The 19,953-nt window shown below is 38.3% G+C and overlaps 1 protein-coding gene across 1 annotated transcript in view; it reads right to left on the bottom strand.

Moving 5' to 3' along the window:
* Positions 1–17,977, bottom strand: part of LOC131429882 (forkhead box protein I1) — a 43,198-nt gene extending 25,221 nt beyond the window's left edge. The window contains exon 1 of the mRNA XM_058594321.1: positions 17,666–17,977. Within this exon, the coding sequence (XP_058450304.1) occupies positions 17,666–17,750 (85 nt within the window). The 5' untranslated portion in view covers positions 17,751–17,977. The remainder of the gene's footprint in view (positions 1–17,665) is intronic.
* Between the last annotated feature and the right edge of the window lie 1,976 nt (positions 17,978–19,953).

The following is a 19,953-nucleotide window of genomic DNA, read 5'->3' as shown; positions in this document are numbered from 1 at the left end:
ACTGACCTAACATCCTGCTCGAGAATTATGCTGGCGATGACGTAGTCTTCATCTGGTCGCGCGTGTCGGTTTATCAACCGGGACAGCACGTCGGCGTTACCGAACTTATCAGTGGGAACGTACTCGATGGTGAAATCGTACAGCAGTAGAGTGAGGGCAAAGCGCTGTAACCGGTTGGCTGTGTATACCGGTATGCCCTTCTTGGACCCGAAGATTCGGAGCAGCGGAGCGTGGTCAGTCTGCAGCAAGAAGCGCCGTCCGAAGATCATTTTGTGAAACTTGGTGACGGCAAAGATGATAGCTAGACCTTCACGATCCGGTTGACTGTAGTTCTGCTCTGCCTTCGTAAGTGCTCTGGAAGCATGCTGTACTATTTTGATGGAGCCATCTGGGAACCTGTGACTGATTGTGGCTCCAACACCAACTGACGATGCGTCAGCAGAAACGATGATCTCCTTTTTCGGATCGTAGTGCGTTAGTAGAAGATCTAAGGTGAGAATCTGCTTGAAACGCTCGAATGCCTGCTGGCACTCCGTTGTCCACTGGAATTTCGACTGCGATTTCAGCAGATTGTCCAGCGGGAAGCGAAGCATTCGCATGTTCGGGACAAACTTTCCGTAATAATTGATCGCCCCGAGGAAGGAACGTACACCGTGAACGTCAGTGGGAGGCGGAAGCTGCACTATTGCCTCGATTTTGGCTGGATCTGGACGCAGACCTCGATGGTCAACAATGTAGCCCAGATACGGTATCTGCTTCTTGCCGAAGGTACATTTTTCGGCTCGAATGGTGAACCCAAAATCCTGGATTCGCTGAAGAACTGCTTTCAGGTTGCGGTTGTGAGCTGCTTCGTCTTCACCGCCAACGATAACGTCATCGAGATAACCGGAAACTTTTTCCAACCCGGCTAGCATGGTGTCGATGAGCTGCTGGAAGATACCCGGTGCTACCTTTACACCAGGTGGAAGACGATAATGAAACAAACCACGGTGCGTGTTGATGGTGAGCAGATGACGAAACTGCTCGTCGACCTCAACTTGCAAAAATGCATCCGAAAGATCGATCTGACTGAAAACTTTGCAGTTAGCCAGCTTAGCGAAGATGTCTTCCGGAAGAGGGAGCGGGTATTGGTGAGGCTGAAGAGCGGAGTTGAGTCCTGTAGAATAATCTCCGCAAACACGAATGGCACCATTTGCTTTGCGCACTACGACGATTGGTGCTGCCCACTCCGAGTAGTCGACCGGTGTAATGATGTTCAGCTGCTGTAACCGGTCCAACTCTTGATCGACTGCGTTGTACATAGAGTACGCAACCGGGCGTTTGGGACAGAAAATGGGCTTGCACTGATCCTTTACGTCTAACTTCACCTGTACCTTATTGCAGAGCCCAAGTTTCTCACTGAAAACTTCTGGAAATGCAGAACTAAGCGCTGCGCTGGAAGTCGAAGAACTAGATACCTGGCAGCAAAAAGTATCCATTGGCACGGACCATAAATCGAAGCTATCGACCAAATCAGATCCGAGAAGTTGCAGCTGCTTTTCAGTTACACGGATAATTTCGCTGCGAGTGTTTCCGCCGATGGTGACGTCACAGCGAAATTCACCTTCGAGTGGCAAAATGTTCCCAGATGCTGTTTTCGCCTTCACTGTAGATGGTGATAATCTGGGACTACCGACCTTTCGCCAGATCGGTTTGCTGATGACCGTGATGTCGGACGCTGTGACTAACTGAAGATGGATGTGAGTTCCATTTAGCACAACGGAGACAAATTTCCGCCGCCTCTGCACGTTGCACATGTTGACAACGACAACCCTTCTGGCAACCGAACGTTTTCCACCTCTCTTCTTCTTCTTGGAACTTGCACAGTATCCTTGACGATGACCGTACCGACTACAATCGGGACATTGACGGTTCTTGTACGGGCAGTCACGAACATAATGGAACGCACCACAATACCAGCACGGAGTATCGGGTTTCCGCTTTGTGTTGTTCGCATCTGACCTGGGAGACAGCTGACGTCTGTTACGATTACTGTCATATTTCTGCTTGAGCTGATTAACCTGATCGAAAGATGCAGCAGATTCGATCATAGCATTATCGTGTTTGAGATTGATGAGACGCTGGCATTCATTCGATAATTGCTCCAACGTGAGGTTATTGTTCTCCTCAATCCATGACAGAAGTCGGGTCCGAGTCTCTGAATCACGCTCAGACTTTAGTCCGCACACGAACATCAAGCACTTGAACTGTTGCTCTGACAACTTTCCCAGCTCGAACTCGACGCAGAGCTTATTCACACGGCAGGCGTAAGCGATATGGTCTTCGGTCGGTTGTTTAGCGATCTGAAGGGTTCTGTATCGCCTGCTGATCACCGACTCTTTCACCCCGAACAAACTTTTCAATTTTGCGACCGTGTCTGCAAAAGTATGTTCCTTCGGTGTTCTCGGCAAAATAAAAGAGACGTACCTTTCGTGTTCAGATGTTCCCAGCTTTCTGAGCAGCAATCTGACCTTCGCTTGGTCGTCCAACCGAGCAGCATCCTTTTCGAACAGCTCGTCGTACCTCGTGAACCAGGCTGCAAACGTGATGCTACTGTCCGCGTCGTAGCGGAACTCCTTGATATTCCCAGCAAGGGAATCGAGAATTTGTTCCGGACTGGGTGCTGCGCCCGCATGCACTTCCGAAACGACTTGCCTGATGAAGTTCTCCTGTGACTGCTGACTGTTCTGCTGTTGCTGGAGAACTTGTGTCATCAGGTGCAAACACTGACGAAGGAGCTCATCCGTAGCTGGAGGAACTTGCTGCTGTTGGCCTTGTTGCTGCAGAAAGGCATGCTGCTGTCCATTCGGGATACTCATCCTTTTGTCTTGTTGCACGTGGGTGATGTGAAAGTGAGGTTAGCTTTTATCACTTTTCCACTGGACTCGTCGCCACTGTTGTATCTTGTGTGTGTGGTGGACAGCAGAGAACACTATTTGCGTGTCCTTACAGACAAGTAATAAATAGACACATTTTAAAACTGAACTACTATACTTTAATACTTAATAAAGACATGTTACACAAGACACAATAAAAGAAGTTGTCTGTACTGTAGACAACTGTTCTGAATCTCTCTCTAGCTGGACTGGCGGGAATCTAATGACAGCAACATATGCGTCAATGCAGTGGCAGCATAACTGTCACTCGAGAGCATAATGGCAGTGTAGCCAGTATTGCCGTTTGGTTGGCTGCAACAGTTTTCATTAAGACGTGTATCGAAAATGAGCTATACGCATACATTTGTGGTGTACGCATGTATTTGTGATGGTTTTTTATGCTCAGATCACAGCATGCTGTGCGTTTGGCTGTCAACTTTCGTTTGTTTACTTGTTTGTGTGGTTGAAATTCTGCGTTTTCAAAATGTCGCGTATTGATAAGGAAATGAAAATTAAGGTTCTGGACACATGGGTAAGAGAGAAGGGTATTACTATGCGAAATTGATCAAGTGGTTTGGAATTCATCATAACAGTGTTAAAACCATCATTAATAAGTTTGGGGAACACTATTCTTTGGACGAGCTACCTGAAAGAGGCAGAAAACCCGGTTCTTCCAACCCGAAACTGGAAGAACCCTTCGGCAAGAAGCAGATACCAGAAAGTGGTATCTCTTGTCATGAAGAACAAATCAATGTCAATACGTGATTTGGCCAAAAAAGCACGAACAAGTGTCGGAATGATCCAGCGTATCAAGAGGCGAAACCACCTGAAGACCTACAAGAAGCAGAAAATCTCGAAAAAAGTGTAAAACAAAAGAAGCGAGCAGCAACAAGGGTCCGGAAATTGTATTCGCGTCTTTTGCAGTGTCCGGATGCATTCGTTTCGATGGACGATGAGACTTATGTAAAGGAGGACTCAAAAACCCTTCCAGGTCCACAATACTTCACTGTCGTCGTTGGGGAGGATGTTAGCGATGCGGACAGGTCGATTCAAGTGGAGAAATTCGGTCGAAAGGTACTCGTATGGAAAGCAATATGTTCCTGTGGTTTGAATTCAATCATTTTTACAATACCGGAACTATAAATGCAGAAAGCTATCTATCTGAGTGTCTTCAGAAGAGATTGCTGCACGGAACGACCGAAATTAGCTCTGCGCCTAATTTGTATTACTGTTTTTGAATTAGTTGATTTTAACAACAAAATTTCCAAAATAACTATAAAATTAGTTAAAATTTAGAATTTACTGTGTTGAAAAAAACTCTTATTTTTAGAGAAAGTGTTTAGTTGGCGAATATTCTGGACACAAACCAGCAATATTTCAATCCAACACGAAATTCTCATTGACAACTAATTTCGTTATTAAATTCAGAAACTTTGATTCTATTTATCTATCACCGTCATTACTGAAGGACAGCAATGTCAAAGCAAAACAATCCATTAAAAAGCTAAAAGGGACAGTCTTGTTGAAACTGCTCGCAAATTGTTTAGATGTTTTTCGCATGTGTTACGATATATCCCTATATAATTTTCTAAACCGATATGTAAAAATGACGTAAACTGTTAGTGGAAAGTGTATTTATTCAGAATTTGTGCGCAGTTAAAGCGATTGTGGGTAATAATGTTTTTACGCGAAACAGTGAAGTGAGTTTCGAATGTTGCACTCTAATTGTACACGTCAAATGATGTTTTTTTTGTATCTTCTCATTCCGGGCTACGCCGTCCGGTGTACTACTTGTATTCGGTTTTTGTTTTCCGAGTGCTCAAAGTTTTCAGTGAGAGAGTCGATTTCGCGAAGTCGAATGAAGAAAACAGCGATTTAGAAGTAAAATTTTCAAAAAGAAGTTTATGTTTCGCTTATGTCTTTTTCTCCAATACAACATCGTATTTATACCTGCAAATATTGAAAAGATAACCGCGACTGAAATTTTTTTCGGTAGTAGTGTGCCATCTAGTGGCTAGTAGTCATTACGGTGTTAACGAGCGCCATATAGCTGCTAATTGCAAAAACCAATTCAACCATTTATGTTGGTTGAAAACAACGTTTTATTTCTCTAATTCAACTAAAAAATTAGTTGAATGGATATGAAGCGTGCCTTAGCTAAGAAATGACAGCACGTTTAATTGGTGAATTCAACTAAAAAAAATAGCCATTTCAACGAATATTTTATTATTATTAAGAAAATTAGAATTAAAAAATCTAAATTAGCAAAAGTAAGATTTTTTTAGTTGTCTCAAAAAATAACTAACTAAAATCAGAAAATCAACTAATTTTTTCGCCAAAATGCTAATTTCGGTCTTTCCGTGTGCCTTTATATAAGAAGCATAGTACACCTCTACAGTTTTGGCCGGCTTTAGCGTCGGCTCACTATACCAATACCACTCTCAATTGGCTTGCGGAAAAGGGTATAGATTTCGTAGAGAAAAATATCAATACACCAAATTGCCCTAAGCTTCGATCCATCGAACGTTACTGGGCAATCGTGGAGAGGGTCTTCAAGAAGACTGGTAAGGCAGGAATTCAAACAATTTGGGCTCAAGCGTCCAAAAAATGCGACGTAACATTTGTCCGGAACTTGATGAAGAGCATTCGATCAAAAGTTTGAAAATTCGTGAAGGAATAACTCACCTTCAAAAACATGGATCAAAAATCTATCCTGACAATGTCTAGATAATTTAATTGAGATGCGATTAGTGCATAAAAACATATATGTTGTCTCGATAAAAATGAAGTGAATGTTATATTTGTGAAGGTAAGTAATGTAACGAAACATGAGAGGGAAATAAAATCGGCTCAGCAAGGCTGCCAAACAAACGGTAGCTTTATTGGATGCAGACACATGTTATCCAAACTTTTAATAGAAAAAATCGAAACTTTTCTGGTCACCCGGTCCCTCGAGAGTCATTTTGCACATATGCGAGAGAGCATGGAGAGAAATATAATACGCATAGTGAGACACGTGGTCGATTCAAGCTTATACGCGAAATACTGGCCTCAGCCCTTAAAGTTTGTTTATAAAATCGAAGAAAACATTTAATTACTCTGGGAGCCCGTAGGTTCTAACATTGTCAAAAAATCATATGTTTCCTTTTGTGTTTTGTTAAAATGAAACATTTCAAGAATTTTTCACACTATTTAGAGGTGAACCGGCCTTCGCGTTAGTGTGATTTGACGCAACTCGTTTTTTTTGCCGGGATACGTGAAGTCATTGGTTTATGTGGATAAATCAGCAACGATTGATGCTTTGGAAACCAATTGAAAACCAATTGAACGTGTCATTGCTGAAATACACCCTAAAATTCTTGAAAAAATGATCAAAAATTTTACTTCCAGAATGACCTTTGTGCCAAGAAATTATCTGCAAATTAAAAAAAATTGGGCGTTTCATAATTTGGCATGTGTGCTATTTGAATTTCAAATCAGCAAACTTTTGAAAAAAAACACCCTAATATCAAGTCATATTCTAATTTTATTCACAAATCCTCTGTGGTTTACGTCGATACAAGTGCTACAGATATTGTTCTTCTATGAGCGTGCGATCATCAACACCTGGAGAGTTATTTGTTAGTTGACACTTTTATCCTCATTCCGATAGTATATGTACTACCTTCTAAAAATCAGATTATGAAACACTCTCGAAATGAATTTTGTATTTCAGTGCTCGATTTTTATTTACCGTGCTAATATGTGCGATAAACAAATATATGTATATTCTTACCATCATCCAATCAGAATGTAGCAATTGATGTAGTTTTCACATTTAAGAAAATTCTACTTGATGCAATCAATTGTTGATTAAATTATATTCACTGCCTTAGCAAAACCATAACTAGTAAGAGCGAAAAGTCAATTTCTCTTACAGATAGGTACCACAATAGATTATCTAGGTTTTAAATAAACAATGAGATACTTTGAAACTAATATTATCATTAACCATAACTGTGCCAATCGTTATTAACTATGAGCCTAATAACAAGACGCATAGTATTGAGCAATGAAGACCAAGTTTCAAGGACGGTAGAATTATCCTGGAGCAATTTCACAGATTTTTGCAATAATAACAGTCAATTTAATCTTGGGCCAATTTGTACTGAAAATACGTATAATAAAGTTACTCCGTTAGTGTCGTATATATTAATTCAGCAAACCTAGAAACTATCAGTTCACAAAATGAATCACTCCGAATTACTTTCACCGAGTTTGAGACTTGAATCAGCAGTGGAATTTTTATTCGATCATATTTGTGAGTATTCTGAAGTTAAGTAAATTTACTCACAAAACTTACCGATGATTTTAAAGTTTCGCACTATTTGTTGGAAGTCTACGCCACCTGCATTCTGTTAAGCGTAAATGGCTCTGCGTTTCTTCGTAGTTTGTTAATAACGAATAACCATGCAGTTGTTTTACTGGAGATGGTAAATTCTAGTGAACTTGACTATAATCAACGTTTGATACAAGGCATTAATCTGGGTTGTGATTCTTTCGTTATGGACGGAATAACAGCGGTGACTTTTTTGAATACGTTTATTAGAAGTCACGATAAGGCCACATACAAGAATCCCATCAAACCGGTTATCATCGTACAAGATCCGTTCATGGTGGATGATCGCGATAGCATGGACATCATTCGTAAACATCCGGTGCTGTTAACGGAAATACCTCTAGTTCTGATACTAGAAATTGGGACGGATCAAATTTCACTATTGACTCATCGATTTGTGTCATCTACAGAAGAAGCAGAAGATTTGATCCTGCTGGACACCTTCTCAATGGACAACGAATCATTTTCACTTGAAGAAAACCTATTTCCGGACAAAACGAGGAACTTGAATCGCAAAATGTATCGTTTGGCAAGCTTTCGATTAATCCCTCATTTCGTCTATACTCCAATTTCCGGCGATCAGTGGATGGCCAAGTACAAGAACCAAACGGTTAAGATCAATGGAATGGGTGGCCTAATCGTGGTGGAATTTTGTCGTAAGCACAACTGCACATGGGATATTTCTATTGGTATAAGTTTGAATAATCAATGGTCCATAAAAACCTACTTTCATCGGTATAAATTCATAAAAATTTCAGATCAGGCTGGGCAATGGGGAACGATTTTTAAAAATGGTACTGGAGATGGTATTGTCGGTACAGTTTTCGAACGTAGGGCAGACATCGGAATTGGGTCGCTCTTGCTCTGGGAGGACGCTTATTGGCATTTGGGATTCACATCTACTATTCGCAAAGCAGCAGTTTCGTGTCTCGTTCCGCGACCTCGGTATGTATGAAATTATTATTGATTAACATAAACATATCTCATATTCTAACACTTCCGCAGCATGATTCCTCCTTGGAGAATTATTGGCTTCGTATTTGCAGTGGATGTTTGGATTTTTGTTGCAGTTTGCATTGTCTGCTGCTCGGTCATGTACATTTTCATTTCATATGCCATTCCAGTTTCTGAAACAAAAGGAGTGGCTTGGAATGCATTGAACGTTTGGGCCATAGTCTTGTTCCAAGGAGCAGAAATTCTTCACAAATCGATTTCGCAGAGTGTACTCTCGATTGCACTGCTGATTTTTGCAATCAATTTAGGAAACATTTTCGCAGGAAAGAATGCGAGTTTGAGAACATTTCCTCCGTTCGAACCACCGATCGATACTTTGCAAGACCTGGCTGACAGCGGTATTACTTGGACCGAAACCCACATAGCATGGACTCATTCCTTGCTGAATTCATTCAATGTGAGACGTTTCATCCTACATTAACATAGATGTAATTAAATGACAAATTTGTTTACTCGTAGATAAATTTGCAAAAAATAAAGAACAGTTTCGAGGTTCACCCTATGCCGGAAATAAAAGCCATCGCCGATGAAGGTCGCTTCGCCATCGGTGTCAGTAGACTCAATTATGGATACAACATGATAGGCAACTTCATAACCGACGAAAACGTTGTGCTATACCGTTTGATGAAGGAGGACATATACCAAGACTTCGAGGTGTCCATGACCACCAAAACATGGCCACTGCGAGAGCAACTTTCCAACCTGATACTGCGTATCGTGGAATCCGGTATTCGTGCGTACCAGGAACCTATTGTTGTACAACAAACCATGAATTTCAGGGTGCAAACTTCGATTTTACATTCACGAGACAGAGAGCAGATACCGCCAACTCCAATGAATTGCTCCGATATGTTAGGTCCTTTTTTGCTTCTCGGGGTAGGAACAGTGCTGGCCACGTTAGTGTTTATTGGAGAGGTGCTAGTCGAAGCCTTTTGGAAGCGCAAAATGATCAATGAAAACTCCGGCTTTATTTGGTAGAAACAAACGAGTTATCACTCTCGGATAGAACCTTAAACTCTATATGAACAAAGAGCACAAAATGTTAAAATATATTCGATATTATTTTTATCTTATAAAATAAAATAAAATAAATTGATCATTAAACAAGGCTTGTGCGGAAGCAGAATTGAAAAACTACAGAACACAACCAAGTTTATATGCTTTGTGTTCGGGAAGATGTGAGTGCTATTAATTCATCGGTAGATTCAGTTACCACTTGTCCCTAGGCTAACACCCAAAATTGTCCATATTAATAATTGTACAAATTAAATGGTAATTTTGGTAGAAAAAATCATTGAAACACGTTCTCTACTACAAAACTTACTATAGAATGAAACTGTTATACGAGGAGCAATTCTTTTCCGGTAATGATTTATTTGGCTTGGTTCGTTATCCTGAAGTTTATGTTTTTATGTTTCATTGCTTGATCGTGGTGTTACTCTTCACCTCGAAGGAGATACGCTTCTCCTGAGCATGTAGTCCTGTAGGTTTGTATGCAATAAATATTTTGATGTGCAGAATTTATTCAAAATTCTTCTAATAGGTGAAGTATTACGGCTACTATTGCAGAAGTATATTTATACCCTTTAACATGGTTTTAAATTTAAAGTGAGTGCATTATTCATAGATTACCATTTTTCATCTTTTCCATAAACAATTCATCGTATAAAGCAAAATACGTTCGCTGAGCAAGAGTAACTGCTTGGATGCATTCAAAACAGAAAAAACACAATTAAAAACCTTTTTTAACCCATCTAGTGGTGTAATGATGCCTTTCTCATATTACTTATGTTTTCGAAAACATCACTAGAAGATTCTGTCAAGATTTTTTTTTCAAACTTGAATAAAATCAAAAACATTCTTTGGTATAAACTACCATCATCTTTTCAATTTGTAAACAGTAATGTCAAGTTAATATAGATTTGAACAAAACACGCTGTGTGCTAGGCGGTGTGTTTTCTTCTTCTTCCGTACCTGCACGTTCCGATGCGTACCGATTTTGCATCATTTTGAATGACAGTTTGAAGATTTTGATACTCATTGCCTTATAATTCAGGAACCGGAAGTTGGATCTGGATGAAATTACACAGTATCTTTTAAAACACTGAGAGATTAAATTTGAATCATGATTGGTAAAAATCGGGTTAACCGTTACTAAGAAATCGAAGTGAGCTCCGTTTTTTGGAGCTTTTATTTGCCATTACCGGTGCGTTCGGAAGCGGAAGCTGGGTACTAGTAGTCCCAAAGTAGATTTATATATCCACTAACTAACAAAGTATGCCAACTAGATGAGTTTCCCAGTAAATTTGATAAAAATGTGCACCTCGTTTCGCCATCGCTAATGAGGAAATACTCATAAAATTGAAATTTTTTACTAATTGCACTGTAATACCGGAACCGAAAGTCGGTTCTGGATCAACTTTTCGGGGACTTTTTTAAAAAATTTAGGCCTTTCATTTGCATCTTAGTTGGTCAAAATCGATTTTCATGTCTAGGACGAATTTTTGTATCTTTATTAGATTTTTCAGTACAGGTTGTTGAAAAAGGCTCTTTTGGGTGAACGCGGAACTTCAGTAAATCATTTCTAGAATATTCTACACATCATAGTGGAATAAAAAAATGCGTACCGAATAATTTTGAGTTCTAAACCAAAAAAAAATTGAAATGGGAAGACATTTGGTGGCTGATTTTGTGTGGAATTCAGAGATGCCAGGTCAAAATATTAAATATTTTCAGACAGGGTTGAAAAATCAGTAAATCCGAAAAAAATCTGCAGTCAGCAAAGTATGTCTTGGTGGCAGCAATTTCTCTATAAAGTATGATACGCAAAACTGACTTGGCGAGCAAAAACAAAAAAAAGTTCACGGCAATTTCAAAAGTCTGCTAATTTTGATGAAAGTCTGCGAAAAACTCGATTTTTAAAAGTCTGCGAAAGTCTACACAACAAAAAATGTCTGCAACACTACATACGAAATCTGCTAATTTACATACAAATCTGCAGATCTGGCATCTCTGGTGGAATGTCCCATACAAATAGCAAAGTCTTGGCATTACATTCCTGTTGTGGAATTTAGCCTTTATGTTTCAACAGACTTCGCAGCCAATTCTTAAAGTACAGAATCATTGCATGGCTAGTACTATGGATAATACTGACACTAAGAATCCTTCCAGATCGGGACTCGAACATACGACAACTGACTTGTAAGACAAGCGTCCTATACATATTCAAAGCTTTTTGTATGCAATTCTGCCGAATTTTCTTTTCGAAATCATCGACATTCTTTACCATACAGATTGAAGGATATAGCATAATCTATTTTATATTATTCTATAGAGTGAATCCAAAATGATATTTTCACCACTGGACAAGCTTTTTTTGAAATGTCAATTGCCAAATATTTGCTAAAAGTATCACTACTGGACAACAAAAATTAATAATTAATTAATACTTCTTAACTTTCAATATAGGAACAAAATTACTTATCTTGTGACAAATTCCACTCAAATAAAAAAAAAGGCGGGTGGGTAATGTTAGAGACATAACTGGATGTCGTGAATACGAAAACAACTGGCATGTTCCTTAACACTTCCGAATATCAATTAGTTGATCAATTGTATGAATTACGCAAGCATTCCCCTTTTCACTAACACAATAAAATATTATGAAATACCCAGTATAGATTTTTTTAATAAAAATACAAATTGATCTGTATACGTGGCAACCCAGTTTTGCACGGCATATTTCCAAACGATACCCATTCTTGTATACAAATTTATTCTATATCAACACTTCCATTTTTGCATTGCATGATTCGTAATTTAATGTGTTAGTGACGGTGCAAACTTTGTCTAATTCTATTTGGATAAATCTTATGCTTTTGGTACGAAATAGTAAATTCAATTAACTCTCTATAATTATCTGTAGTACTGAAAAGTGCTTTGAATTGTCACGACCAACACACAGCGAAAAATGCACAAATCTAATCAAATTGTTCTAGATTTGCACCAAACTGAGGATTTTTACCTTCGATTTGCGAAGAAGAAATCGAAGATGTGACGTAATTGCTCTTGTCGGAAGCGAAACTAGCTTTGCAAGCGACACACAATACATCTGCTCGCAGTGGCGATAGAATCCAAACTGATCCAAATTTTGTTAGGAGGTTTCTTTTTACGTGATTTCGTTTGTAGCTTTTTCACTAATGGGCGGTCCTAACGGCTATAAAAATAGCAGCATATAGAATTTTAATTTCCATTATTTCATTTCGGATTTGCATTTCATTGAAAGAAAAAATCAGGATGCTGTACAGGATCCATTCCTGCCTTTCAGAAGGACCAAATTGTGGAACTCACTACGATATTAAGCACTGTTCGAAACATTTTTCTCGAACGATTTGTTGTACAGCAGCAGTTATTTAGTTCTCTTCCTAAGAATGCGTTCTGATTGGCTGGTGTTGACATGGATCAAATGAGACAGGTTATTTAATAGTGTACGATTGAAATACTTAAATGCTGTTGCTATACACGTTTAAGTTGAAAAATAATATTGATAATTTTATTTTTTAACTATTCGAGATTATGTCACACAACTGAAAATTTTATCATAAAATTGTGATCATATTTCCGATGGCATGTAGCAAAAATTATGTTGATTCGTTAGATACAGATACGTTAGAGATATTCACGATCAAAAACTTATCACTCTCTCAGAGGGTAAATTTTGAAAAGGCGCCCTATAGTAAAGTAATTCACGACAAAAAAAATTGTAAATCTATTTTAAACTAGCTGACCCGTCGAACTTTGTCTCTCCCAAAAATCATTTGTTCGAATTTATGTTTTCGGACAGCCGAATTAGTAAACGACTAAGTGGTTAACGTTTGTCTCCATTATTTTTCTGATTACTTAACCTACAACCAACGGAATTCGACAAACGTTCGTTTTAGCTTAAAAAAGGCGGGTGGGTAATGTCAGAGACATAACTGGATGTCGTGAATACGAAAACAACTGACATGTTCATTAACACTTCCGAATATCAATTAGTTGATCAATTGTATGAATTATGCAAGCATTCCTCTTTGCGCATTTTTCGCAAAAACAAAGAAGGCTTCACTTTTTGTTGAGAGGCTTGTTTCTACCTGATTTCGTTTGTAGCTTTTTCACTAATGGGCGGTCCTAACGGCTATAAAAATAGCCGCATACAGAATTTTAATGTCGATTATATCATTTTGGATTTGCATAATTTATTGAAAGAAACTATCAATATGCTGTAGAGATTCGTTTCCAGCATTCAGAAGAGTCAAATTGCGTAATTCTCTACGACATTAAACTCTGGAACATTTTTCGCGAAAAAAGGCTTCACTTGATCTCGATTACTGTGAATTTCACACAGTGAAAAGTGCACAAATCTAACCAAATTGTTCTAGATTTGCACTAAACTGAGGATATTTCCTTTCGATTTGCGAACAACAAATCCTAATAGTTCTTTAGAAAACTTTTAGAGCCATTAGAACGGCTGATTTTGTGCAATGCTCTCCACCGTTGTTTTTTTCCCAATGCTAATGACTGGCAGCTGTGACGTAATCGCTCTTGTCGAAAGCGTGCAGACGACACAAAACACATCTGCTCGCAGTGGCGATAGAATCCAAACTGATTGAATTTTTGTTAAGAGATTTCCTTTTATGTTTTTATGTGTTTCGTTTCGTTTAGCTTTTTCACTAATGGGCAGTCCTAACGGCTATAAAAATAGCCGCATACAGAATTTTAATGTCGATTATTTCATTTCGGATTTGCATAATTCATTGAAAGAAACTATCAATATGTTGTAGGGATTCGTTTCTAGCATTCACAAGGACCAAATTGAGGAACTCACTGCGATATTCACCACTTTTCGGAACATTTTTCCCGGACGATTTGTTGTACAGCAGCAGATATTTTGTTCTCTTCCTTAGAACGCGTTCTGATTGGCTGGTGTTGACATGGATCAAATGAGACAGGTTTTTCAATAGTGTACTATTTAAATACTTCAATGCTTTTGCTATACACGTTTAAATTGAAAAATTCCGATTCTATTGGTAGTTAGATAATATAAATCCTTTCACAGATCACTGAGCTATGAGCTTTAAAAATACGAGAAAGGCAAACGCGCCTTATGAATTATCCTCTTTGATACTCGTTTATACCAAACATTTCAGAAAAGTTTAATTTTGAATTATTTGAGACTATGTCACAAAACTGAAAATTTTATCAAAAAAATGTGATCATATTTCCGATGGCATGTCGCAAGAATTATGTTGATTCATTAGATACAACAATAGATATTCACGATCAGAAACTTATCACTCTCTCAGAGGGTAAATTTTGAAAAGGCACCCCATAGTAAAGTAAGTCGTATTCACGACAAAAGCAATATCACCAAAAATTAATGTGAAATTTTGAAATACTTCTGTTAAAAAAAATTGAGCAAATGCACAGATTGTCATCCCATCCTTTGAGTCAATAAAGAATCTCTATCTAATGGCTTCGACATAATAGATATAAGGTGTCACGCTTTCTCTTCCAGATGTGATTCTTGCTTTCGATAATGGATAAAACAGCTCACTAACCAGAACTTTGTATTGATAAACTTAACACATACATAAAAAGCATTCTGAACAGTCCGTTTTAAGGAATACTCATACTTGAATGTTCGCCCGACGCAACAGAATAAACTTTGAAACAGTTCCTTGTACAGTTTTTAAGCAGCGAGAAAGTTTTCTTAGAACTTGTTCTGTACATTCAAGTTGAAAAAATGTGCCACGCGTACTTTAGGGTTCTAATAAGGTGGATATTGTTCAATTTGAACATTCTTCTCAGAATATTAAACATTAAATGGCAGTATAAATCCATTATGATAATAATATTGAACATTGATATCCAATTGCCACTTATTGTGAGCGCTAAATCATTAGAAAGCAAAATGCAAGGAAAATGTATTAGTTTGACATTAGCGCTTCTACAGAACAATCTTTTCACTGATTCATTTAAAAATTTTCAGAATTGTTAAACTCGAGCCCGCAATGACCAATACTATTCATCTGACTTCATTAAACACAACTTCATCAACTGGTAAACGTTATCAGAACTTTTTCTCCTGTATGCAGCGGTTTTCTAGAACAGTCATATGCATTCCGTTATTGAGTCATTTGGCAAGCAATAATTTTGATATCCAATTAAGCACGTTGCTCGAAACGACAAATAACATGAATCAAGTATGCATGTGAAAACTTCACACAAAACAACTCGTTGCGCGCCAAAAGATTCTTTCAACGATCTAGTATTCCTTTCTTCGACGGCCAAACACTTATGCAACTCGTTATGCGCCAAAAACCTATCGATGATCTAGCAATCATTGGCGACGACATTTCAGAGGAAAATTCCATTATCCATACAAAACAACTTTAAGGATTTTTCCCACTTTTCCGGCAAGTTTTCCTAATTTTTTTAATGTACGAACCCGGTGGGGGTAAAAACTGATCAAACAAAAGAAGAATCATGTAAATCCGTTCTTACGTGATGCGATTACAAAGAATGATCTCTGCATTCGTGATTACGTGATGCGATTACAAAGAATGCCTCTTCGTTCTATTCGTTAACGATCTTTGCTGTGTATTGTCGTCATTCAGAATTATGTATGCTGATGATCTCAAACTCTATCGCATCATCACAAGTCTTTTAGATTGCTGTGCTCTACAAATGGACATTAAGAGGGTTTTAGACTGGTGTGATAGAAACGGCATGACAGTGAACATCAAGAAATGTAATTCAATAACCTTCTCACGAGCACATTCACCGATTTTATTCGATTACTCCATAATGGCGGCTACAATTAGGCGAGTTTCATCTGTTAAAGACTTAGGCATCATTCTCGATCGCAAGCTCCGCTTCATCGAACAGTTTGCCTTTGTTACTGCGAAAGCCTTTGCAGTTTTGGGACTCATTAAACGCAACACGCAAGATTTCAACGATGTGTATTGTCTAAAAACAATTTACATCGCCTTAGTACGAAGTATTTTGGAATATGGAGTTATAATTTGGGCTCCGCATCATAATGTTCACATCGACCGGATCGAAAGGGTCCAAAAGTGTTTCGTCCGATTTGCTCTTCGACGACTACCTTGGCAGAATCATCTTCAATTGCCACGTTACGAGAATCGCTGTGCTCTCATGAACCTACCGACTCTGCAAAATAGACGAGTACATCTACAAAGGATCTTCGTTTTTGATCTACTGACTGATAACATCGATTGCCCCGTGCTACTCGAAAGAATTCACTTTAACGTTCCAGGAAGATCATTGCGAAGAACGGATTTTCTTAGACGCTCATTTCATCGCACACAGTATGGTCAGAATAATCCAATGGATGTTTGTTGCCATCGTTTCAACAGCGTGTATCATCTGTTTGATTTTAATATTAGCAAAGACATGTTTAAATCAAAAATATTATTAAGTTACCATTAGTGTTAAGTTATACAGCCAAAGTCTGTGCGAAAGGTTAACTCTAATCGAAGACAATAAAGACAATATTTATATATATATATATATATATATATATATATATATATATATATATATATATATATATATATATATATATATATATATATATATATATATATATAAATAGATAGATAGATAGATAGAAGATAGATATATAGATTTTTAAAATTGAGTTTTTTTCAGTGCTGAACTCGATCTGGAATTCGTTCAATGTTTGTATTCGAAAATTTAGCTGATTTTTGGAATATAACTGATAGGATTTGTTAGTTTTTGACTGTAACCATTTGAAAAATAAGATTATCAAAAATGTTTTGCCCTCTTCAAAACCCAGTCTAAATTAATTTTGGAAAAAGAAAGTATGCAAAGTGGCTTTCTGTGACAAAATCTGCGGGTCCAAAAAGCTTAATAAAAATCGATTTGGCACGGAGTTCGTCAATATTTTTTTATGCGAACAATTTTTTTCGAGGACTACCTCCAAGTTCACAATTGTTCATGAATTGTATGACCGCAGATGATCACAAAATATTTCACTTATGGGGTGAATGACAATAGAAAGAAATACAATTGGTCAATGGTATGCAATTTCTGTTCACCCACTAATGAAGTACGAAGTCATGACTCAGATTGTATGATGGAAGACGTTAGACAAGTAAGTTGAGTTAGAACAATTTCAAAAATTGCGATGAAATGAACACTTTAGCTAAAAAAATTGCTATAATGTTTACACATACCTTGAAAATTAGTTTTCTGTGATTTCAATGCACGCATCGTCGATATAATTATACAGAATGTAGAAAAATACGTGTTAGAAAACAATAAAACTTACTGTTCAGGTCATTGTTGTAGATAATGATAGTCCCGGGGAATTTCAACAAATTATTCAATAACACGTCATCTTCCAGCTGCGTCATTCTGTCCGCTGGTTCTTGTGATACAAAGAGTTCGTTTCCGGGCTCCTTCGGATTCTGATTTGCTGTTTGCGGAAAAATAAGTGGGTCGTTTGAAGGATGATGTGGATATCACGTTTCTCTTCGCTAACCCGAACAAGCTTCTTTTTGCGTATCACTGAATTGTCATTTCATATGCTTTTCTACCTGCTTCATCGGATGTTTGAGCACGTTTTTTTGATAATATTTTCTTCACGTTGAAGCATTCAAATGCAATACACTATCGTTATTATAGGATTATTCTTCAAGGCACTAATATACTCTTGTGAGCACTTTTCATACATTCCTTACTGATTTATTACTCCGTTGCTTTAATTGAGCAACCATTTTTTAAACAATTTTCGTTGCATTGACCCCAACAGTGCGAAGTATCCCAACTGATGAATAATAATAAGACTTTATTTGCTAATTTTTCATCAAATGCACTAAATTTTCACTTAGTTGACAATCGTCGATGTGGCCATCTTTGGGCCGTGGAAGAGAGAATCTTTTGGGACGCGACGACGCGTCAGTGGTCACTAGCATCGGACACAAAGGCTCTCTTAATTCTCGCAGGGCTCAAAAGTGAGACGGCGCAGGATGGTCGCTACTGCTTCTCCACCGAAAGGCTCGCTCTTACTTGGCCGGTCGGTCGAACGCGCTGTTGGCTATTACGTACTAGAGAACGTTGCATTGACCAATTGGTTTCCGCGGAAGGACTGATGGAAAGAGTTGGTCGGTTAAGTGAAACGGCTGACTATGCTAGGAAACACCGGGGACAACTGCTGCGACGCGGACGCGTGCACAGGTAAACGAACAAACAGAGAAAAAAAGGATAATAACGCCAACAGGACCTCGGCTGAAACAAGTGAAGCGTGGAAAGGAAGTGCCACGTTTGATATATATAAGGCGTGTGGGGTGAAGTAAAAACAGCTCGCTGGACGATCTGACGTCAGCTTTATTTGCTGGTACGGGGTTTACCCAGGGCTGTTTTTCGATTTGAATTATGTTTGCGTTCAATGATGTGCATTTTTTTTTTTGATAAACAATTCCAATCCATTGAGCATTATGCAATTATTCCAGAAATGAAGCGACACTGCGGACCGAAAAATTATCTTGCCTATTGGGCATCCAGGTGCGACGGCACCGCTTGCAGCTGTGAAGAATCCGCATTTTTATTATATGAGAAGCGACGCCGATCTAGTGGCAGTGAACCACCGCAGAAGTTCTGAGGGGGGCAACGTAACCGTTTGTATATAAGACGGTTTACGCTAATGATTGTTCACATTCATGGTGGCGGAGACGAAAAAGTTTTGCTCAACTGCGACATATATATTGTTTGCAGCATATGCCCGACATATCCTTAATAATATTTCCTGGGTTTTCCAGTGTTCCTGAAGTGAGAACATATGGTAGGCGCTGTTACAGAGACATGGGACGAGAAAGAATTTGCCGAGGAATTTGAAATTTAAATGTCCCACGATGACTTGAGCGCTGTCAGTTGTGGTGAACCGGAACACCGAGGAGTGCATGGCAAGTTTCTTAAGCTGTATTCAGACTGATTTGCCGGTCGTCATTGAATACTTAGGGAAACTATGTTTATCATTGGATGAAACAGAAATAAATTAAAAATTAAAAACATGAATAAACTTTTATTTTATTTTAGAGCTACATTTTCCATAATTGCATCGGTAGTTACGTTTATTAGATTCTACCACTGAAATACGCAAGCGGAACGAGGTGGAAAGGCAAACATTTTCCCATTAGACACACCAAAGCATTATGCTACGAATTTGAAGTATTCTGTACTTTTTAACTAGTGAAGTTCATCAAGTTCCTAGATAGTTTAATCAGAAGTGTACACACTTCACATTTTACTGATTGTCCAGTAATTCACATGCTATTTTCCGAAATTCGTTAAAGATATATCATCCTTATCTCACTGAAGGGCATTTTTTACCGAAGTTTGGCATGAAATATTGCTGAACTACAGGGTCCGGCACTCGAAGTGTAACCAATTAAAAAGGCCATAAATTCAGTTTGGAAAATTACTTTTACTTAATTCAAAGTACAAAATGTGTAAAAATAATACAAAATTCAGAATCAATTCACTTTTGCTCGATATGACCACCTTTTGCCTTGACTATGGCCTTGAGACGGTCAAAAAACGAATCGCAAGCTGCCCGAA

The sequence above is a fragment of the Malaya genurostris genome, chromosome 2 (assembly GCF_030247185.1).
Source record: "Malaya genurostris strain Urasoe2022 chromosome 2, Malgen_1.1, whole genome shotgun sequence".
NCBI lineage: Eukaryota > Metazoa > Arthropoda > Insecta > Diptera > Culicidae > Malaya > Malaya genurostris.
The sequence above is the reverse complement of the archived record's forward strand: the minus strand, read 5'-3'. Positions and strand labels throughout refer to the sequence as shown.